The 7,500-nt window shown below is 41.3% G+C and overlaps 2 protein-coding genes across 3 annotated transcripts in view; one reads left to right on the forward strand and one right to left on the reverse strand.

Moving 5' to 3' along the window:
* Positions 1 to 3,931, reverse strand: part of las1l (LAS1 like ribosome biogenesis factor) — a 10,948-nt gene extending 7,017 nt beyond the window's left edge. Inside the window, exon 1 of the mRNA XM_083530944.1 lies at positions 3,891 to 3,931. Within this exon, the coding sequence (XP_083387070.1) occupies positions 3,891 to 3,916 (26 nt within the window). The 5' untranslated portion in view covers positions 3,917 to 3,931. The remainder of the gene's footprint in view (positions 1 to 3,890) is intronic.
* msna (moesin a) overlaps positions 1,649 to 7,500 on the forward strand; it is a 29,502-nt gene continuing 23,650 nt past the window's right edge. The window contains exon 1 of one of the 2 annotated variants that reach the window (XM_083530952.1): positions 1,649 to 2,107. In XM_083530952.1, coding sequence (XP_083387078.1) covers positions 2,096 to 2,107 — 12 coding nt within the window. In that variant the 5' untranslated portion in view covers positions 1,649 to 2,095. The remainder of the gene's footprint in view (positions 2,108 to 7,500) is intronic. The other variant, XR_014531729.1, reaches the window with a different exon arrangement.

The raw sequence follows: 7,500 nt of genomic DNA on the forward strand, positions 1-7,500 counted from the left end.
AAGTGTCCCAGGAAAGGAAGACCAAGAGCTACCTCTGCTGCACAGGATACCTTTATTAGAATTACCAGCATCAGAAATCACTGATTTACATCAATACTTTTCGGAGTTCAAATAGCAGACATTTTACAACATCTACTGTTCAGAGGAGACTGCATGAGTCACACCTTCCTGGTCAAATAGTGACAAAGAAACCGTTTCTCTGGAAGAACAACAAACAGAACAGTCTTTCTTTGACCAAGAAACACAAAGAATAGACATTACTCATAATTAATACATTAATAATTTGAGGTTTTTGCTTCTAACCGCCATCTTTGTTAGACATACAGAGGGTAAACAGATGTTTTCTGAATTTGTGGTTCCCACTGTGAAGCATGGAGGAGGAGGTGTGATGGTGTGGAGGTGCTTTGCTGGTGACACTGTTGGTGATTTAGTAAAAAAAAAAGGCGACCACAACATTCTGCAGCGGCATGCAGCCGTCACATCTGGTTTACACTGAGTGTGCAAACACACCTCTCTGTTCTTTTAGAGCTATATGTTCATGAAGGAGAGTAGTGTGGTGCTGCATGAGATGACCTGGTCTCCACAATCACTCCATCTGAATCCAGTTGAGATGGTTTGGACCGGAGAATGAAGGAAAAGCAACAAACAAACACTCAACACCTCTGTGAAGAATGTTAGAAAACTGAGATGAGGCTGACTAGAGGAAGTGTTCCAAATTGTCATCTAAGCGTATTCTGGGTTCCTTAATACGTTTCTGTCGACTACATAATTCCGTATTCGTCCTCGCGCCCTCAGGGCCGTATCCTTGGCAACCTGGAGGAAACGAAGGCCTGATGATGCTTCATCTTGGAATTCCTGATTATTCAGGGCCAGAGCATGCGGGCTGGAGCGTCACCATGGCGACCTAAACAGTTACAGCCCGTAATACTCTACCCTGACTCGGCTCACGGTCTCCTGAGTGCGGAAGTGTGTGTGTGTGTGTGTGTGTGTGTGTGTGTGTGTGTGTGCTGCAGTGTGTGAACAGAGCTGTGTTTATGACGCTGTAACCCTGAGTGTGTGGTGTAGTGCAGTAGTGCGGATTAGAGACCCGGTTCCTGCGCAGTGCGGAAGTGGGGCTGAGACGGGGCAGAAGGAGCTCAGGCTCTGATCTGCAGTATGCAGTAAATTAATGAGAATGAAGAAATCAGTGCTGAGCTTCAACACTGGTGGTGGTGGTGAGGATGGTGAGGATGGTGATGATGCCTACACCCTGAATACAGAGATATAAACTCCTCCACTACCTGCCCCTGGTGACGCAGTATCTCAGTGCACACTCGTTAGTAAGCTAGAGCTCGAGAGAGAGAGAGAGAGAGAGAGAGAGAGAGAGAGAAAGAGAGGGAGAAAGATAGAGGGGGGGGAGAGAGAGGGGGGGGAGAGAGAGAGAGAGAGAGAGAGAGTGGGGGGGAGAGAGAGAGGGTGGGGGGGAGAGAGAGAGAGAGAGAGAGAGAGAGAGGGTGGGGGGAGAGGGGGGGGGGAGAGAGAGAGAGAGAGAGGGTGGGGGGAGAGAGAGAGAGAGAGAGAGAGAGAGAGAGAGAGAGAGAGAGAGAGGGTGGGGGGAGAGAGAGAGAGAGAGAGAGAGAGAGAGAGAGAGAGAGAGAGAGCGCTGGGTGTGGTTTTATAAAGTGAGTTCCGTTAGCAGGAAAGGAAAAAGCGCCCCTCTCTCTCTCTCTCTCTCTCTCTCTCACACACACTCTCTCTCTCTCTCTCTCTCTCTCTCTCTCTCTCTCAATCTCTTACTCACACTCACACACACACACACACACACACACTCCGCAGCCCTGAAACACTCGCTGTTCTACTGAAAAGGAGACGAGGAGGGGAAGAAAAAAGGAGGAGTGGAAGGGAGAAGGAAAAAAAAGCAGAAAAAGGGAGAAAACCGAAAGTTTGCGCGTAAAACCGCGGGGAGAGAAACTCGGGCCGCATCACCGCCGGATGGGACGAGAAGTTTTTAGAAGCTGACTGCTGACGTCATAAATATCTTTCAAAAAGAAAAGAAAAAAACAACAATATATTTTTCTTCTAAAGGAAAAAAAGAACAAAAGAAAGAGGCGCAAACATGCCGAAAACGGTAAGTCACGTGTTCATCTTTGGGTTATAATAAAATAATGATATAAAGAGTTAAAAAAAAAAACACAAGTCTGGAGGATAAAAAGAGACGGATGTTAATAAAAAGTGCACTCGATTCAACCCAATGAGCTTCATTAAGGCGTTATTACAGGTTATGAGTTCACTCATGGAGAAAGAAAGACGCCCAGAATCTGAGAAGCACCAAAAACGATCTACTGTGAATTAATGCATGAAGAATAAAAGCTGGGTTTTGGTCTGATCTTAAATCAGAGATCAGATCTTTATTCCTCCAGATCATTTTCTCCCAGGGATTAAAATGAGGAATGAACTTTATTAATGAATCCCATCCTCCTGTTCCATCAGTCCGCCTGAGCTGAACATAGTGTCCTTCTCCTTCTCCTTCTCCTTCATGTCCAAACCCTCAGACCTGCTGACCTTCTGCTATTCTTTTATTCTCTCTCTTTTGTCTTCGTCCATTTTTTAAATCGGCAGGAATAAAATATCGCGATAACACGCGGGATTTCAGAACCTTTGGCCTCCTCGTTCTCTATATTCTTTATATGTCTACCTGCTTTTCTCTTTTCTTTCTCCTCATTTCTCATCAGCTCGACATCTCAGTCCAGATGTTCTCATGGGGGGAAAAATCATTCTGAAGAGTAAATTATTGTTAATAAATATATTTTCAGCCTGAAAGAAAATATCAGCTTCAGCTAATACAGTGAACTCGGTGTCCTCTAAAAGACTTTAATCATCGATTAGTGCTGTTTTTATATTAAATCTTGCTATGAGACACGTTTTAAAGTGACATTGTGCGGGTTTTTGGGGTCTAAACGCAGCATCCGGCGCGATTGTGATGTTTGGCGGAGAAAGAAACCGTTACTCGGTGACTAGGGTTGCCAGATTGAAAGCAACCCCCCTTTGTATGTAACGCAGGGTTTGAATCGGTTTAAACAGGTCTCAGTTTTCTGAGGTCCTCTGATGCTCATGCAGATGTTTCTGTCTGTCAGTTATCGTGATGTTGTAGTTCTTCTTTTGCTGCTCCAAATATAATTCTCTGTATCCAATTAAACCAAAAGCCAATCAGCTTTCAGTTACTTTTAATGGCGTGAATGTCTGTGGGTTTGTACCACAAAGGAAAAGATTTTATTTTTCAGCGATGGAGAAGTGCAAATTTAACGACACTCGATCTGAAAAAATGTAAAAATTTAGGGCTCAGTTAAGGCACATTGTGTGTGTGTGTGTGTGTGTTTGATATTGGTGTATAGGTCTTATAATTTCATAGTTATTGGTCTTAAAAAGGTCTCAAAATGTCTTCAATTTGACTGTAAAACCTGCAGAAACCCTGATTAAATGAACTGTAACTAAAAGATGAACGGATTTGCGATTCTTCATGAACTTTAGAACTGTACAATATAACTGCATCATTTATTGATGTAATGAAGAACATTTTACCCGATTTCAGCCAACAATTTAATACAAATACACTATTTTCCACCTTCATACTTCACTTCAAACTGAAGCCTTCGAAACTTCTGAACGTGAACATTTGTTCTGAATGTCTGAAGAAAGTACTGTAACGGAAGCGGAAAACGCTTATGAGATAATTTGCACACACATTTATGTAAATAAAAAAACCCAAGATTTTAGAGGGAAACTTTTTTCTGCTGACATTTCATCTATTAATAATCATGTCAAATATTTCTCCAACACTTTCTGCTCTGATTGGAAATCATTAACATTACTGATGATTCTCAATAAGTGGAGGGAAAAGTGTTTCTTCTCACGTGTAAATGAAACCCCTGAAGAACATCAGTGTAGCTGCTGTGTCCTCCTCCCTGTCCTGCTTGGGTAGAATTGTGAAATAGATTTTATTTTTAAATGAAACTACAAGGCGTGTACTATCACACACACACACACACACACACACACACACTTTACCACACACAGAGTAACTGCAGAAGTAAAAGAGCTGTGAAGGCATCTCTGAAGCCCGATGACCTGCTTTGAACTTTGAGCTATCACACTGGTTAGGTCATCTCTGGTCTGAGATCTTTCACTTCCACGTGTTAGTGGATTAAAGCATTGAGAAGGAACAGCGCTTTTATTATCTTCTAACATTCAAATGGAAGTGTGTATTCAGGGGCGTGGCTTCCTGTGGGTTTTATCAGTGTTTTAATAAAACTTTACAGTAGAAATGTGTGTGTGTGTGTGTGTGTGTGTGTGTGTGTGTGTGTGTGTTGATTGTAGATAAAGAATATTTGTGAGTGTGTTAAATTCGTAAACTTAAGTGGGGTGTGTGTGTGTGTGTGTGTTGATTGTAGGTAAAGAATATTTGTGAGTGTGTTAAATTCGTAAACTTAAGTGAGGTGTGTGTGTGTGTGTGTGTGTGTGTGTGTTGATTGTAGGTAAAGAATATTTGAGTGTGTTAAATTCGTAAACTTAAGTGGGGTGTGTGTGTGTGTGTGTGTGTTGATTGTAGGTAAAGAATATTTGTGAGTGTGTTAAATTCGTAAACTTAAGTGGGGTGTGTGTGTGTGTGTGTGTGTGTGTGTGTGTGTGTGTGTTGATTGTAGGTAAAGAATATTTGTGAGTGTGTTAAATTCGTAAACTTAAGTGGGGTGTGTGTGTGTGTGTGTTGATTGTAGGTAAAGAATATTTGTGAGTGTGTTAAATTCGTAAACTTAAGTGGTGTGTGTGTGTGTGTGTGTGTGTGTGTGTGTGTGTGTGTGTGTGTGTTGATTGTAGGTAAAGAATATTTGTGAGTGTGTTAAATTCGTAAACTTAAGTGGGGTATGTGTGTAATGTGTGTGCAAATGTTTTGTGTTGTGTGTATAATATGTGTAAAGGTTTTATAGTGGTGTGTGTATGTAATGTGTGTGGTGTGGGTAAAGGCTTTAAGATGGTGTGTTTGTGTGTTTGTGTGTAAAAGTTGTAGAATTGTGTGTGTACTGTGTGTAATTGTTGTAATGTGTGTGTGTGTGTGTGTGTGTGTGTGTAAAGGTTTTAGGGTAGTGTGTAAAGGTGGTAGAACGGTGTGTGTAGTGTGTAAAGGTTTTAGGGTTGAGTGTATAATGTGTGTTAAGGTTGTAGAATGGTGTGTGAACTGTGTGTGTAAAGGTTTTAGGTTGGTGTGTGTGTGTGTGTGTGTAGTCTGTAAATGTTTTAGGGTTGTGTGTATAATGTGTATAAGGGGTTGTATGGTGGTGTGTGTGTGTGTAAAGGTTTTAGGTTGGTGTGTGTGTGTGTGTGTGTGTGTGTAGTCTGTAAATGTTTTAGGGTTGTGTGTATAATGTGTATAAAGGTTGTATGGTGGTGTGTGTATGTAATGTGTGTGGCGTGGGCAAAGGCTTTAATATGGTATGCGTGTTGGTGTTTGTGTAACAGTTGTAGTATAGTGTGTGTAGTGTGTAAAGGTTTTAGGGTGGTGTGTGTCTGTGTGTGTGTGTGTGTGTGTGTGTGTGTGTGTGTGTGTGTGTGTGTATAAAGGTTTTGGTGTGTGTAAAAAAGGGTTTGGGGTTGCTTTAGTGTGTGTGTGTGTGTGTGTGTGTGTGTGTGTGTGTGTGTGTGTGTGTGTGTGTAAAGTTTTCAAGGTGGTGTGTGTGTGTGTGTGTCTGTGTTTCTGTGTCTTAATGTGACTCAAGCTTTCTGGGTTGACCTCACTTCCTGTTTCACCATTTCCTGTTCTACGCCGCTGCATAGCGCCTTATTTGGAGTTTCACAAAGCAGACACAGACACAGACACAGACACAGACACAGACACACACACACACACACACACACACACACACACACACACACACACACACAAACACACAGACTGAATGGTGAATGCTGGCGCCTCGTCTGCCAAGTTTGCGCCAAATTACTCTAGGAAACTCTCTCTCTCTCTCTCTCTCTCTCTCTCTCACACGCTGTCTCTCTCTTTCACTCTGTCTCTCTGTCTCTCTCTCTCTCTCTCTCTCTCTCTCTCTCTCTCTCTCTCACTCTTTATCTCTCTCTTACTCACTCTGTGTGTGTGTCTCTCTCTCTCTTTCTTTCATAAACCGTACATCATGTGACACTAGAATACTGAGTTCTGATTGGCTGGCAGGTGTGTAGGTTACTGAATCTGTGCTGTTACAATGTGAGTGTTGTTTTACAATCCTGGACTCTGATTGGTCAGAAGGTGTTTATTCTGCAGTGTAGTGTAGTTTTATATTAACGTCCTGTATTTTACAGTTTCTATAGTAACAGCTTTAATGTGACATGTATGGAAGGAGTGTCAGTGCCAGTGTCAGTGTTAAATATCTGTGTCTGATATCTCCAGGAAACGTCTTTGCAGTTTCTATGGTAACTTGACAAGCTGCCATGTTACAAAGCGCAAAAAAAGTTGGTGAGGTATAAGAGGAATAAAACAGTACATTGTAGAGTATATTGTCCAATTACAGCGATTATGTAATTTAATTGTTGTTCCTGTACTTTTGGACCTGATTATGGAATAAACAAAAGTGTGTAGGGGGATTAAACACACACACACACACACACACACACACACACACACACACACACACACGCTCTGTGGCAGATTAACAGGCTTTAATAAAGGCAGCACTGTAGAAGTCTGGGAGAATTTTCTGGAACTTTCTGGACTCTTTACATTTCAGAATGGAGGAACTTCTGTACTGTGCTGCTAACACTGTTGCCGTGAGTCTTAACAAGTGTGTGTGTGTGTGTGTGTGTGTGTGTGTGTGTGTGTGTGTGTGTGTGTGTGATGTTATTAAAGAATATTTTACTCAAAGTGAGAACAGAAATACTTTAAATCTCCATCAATGAATACATTTACACTGGATTACAAACATCTTCAGTCTCTGGGTGGTTTGATGAAGCTGTTTAGTTTTTGATTAACAATTTTATTTAACAACATTGTAGATATATTGTGTAATCTGTATTGAATCTTAATGAATATATATATATATATAGTTTATATTTTGATATGTAACTTTTGGTTGTTTGTAGGTTTTATATATTTATAGTTCCTGAGATTATTGTTTGAATGATTAAGCACACAACAATCACACATTAATGTCCACAAAATGTTCCCATAACATTAACGCAATGTCCACATAACGTCCACACAACATTCACATAACGTCCACACAACATTCACCCAAGATTAACACATCATTCACACAACGTCCACATAACATCCACGCAACATTCACACAACGTCCACACAAGATTAACACATCATCCACAAAACATTTACACAACGTCCACATAACATCTACACAACATTAACACAGCATCCACACAACATTCACACAACATCCACACAGCATCCACACAACATTCACACAACGTCCACACAACATTCACGTAACATCCACACAACATTAACACAGCATCCACACAACA

This window comes from Silurus aristotelis (assembly GCF_946808225.1).
Source record: "Silurus aristotelis genome assembly, chromosome: 26".
Taxonomy (NCBI): Eukaryota; Metazoa; Chordata; class Actinopteri; order Siluriformes; family Siluridae; genus Silurus; species Silurus aristotelis.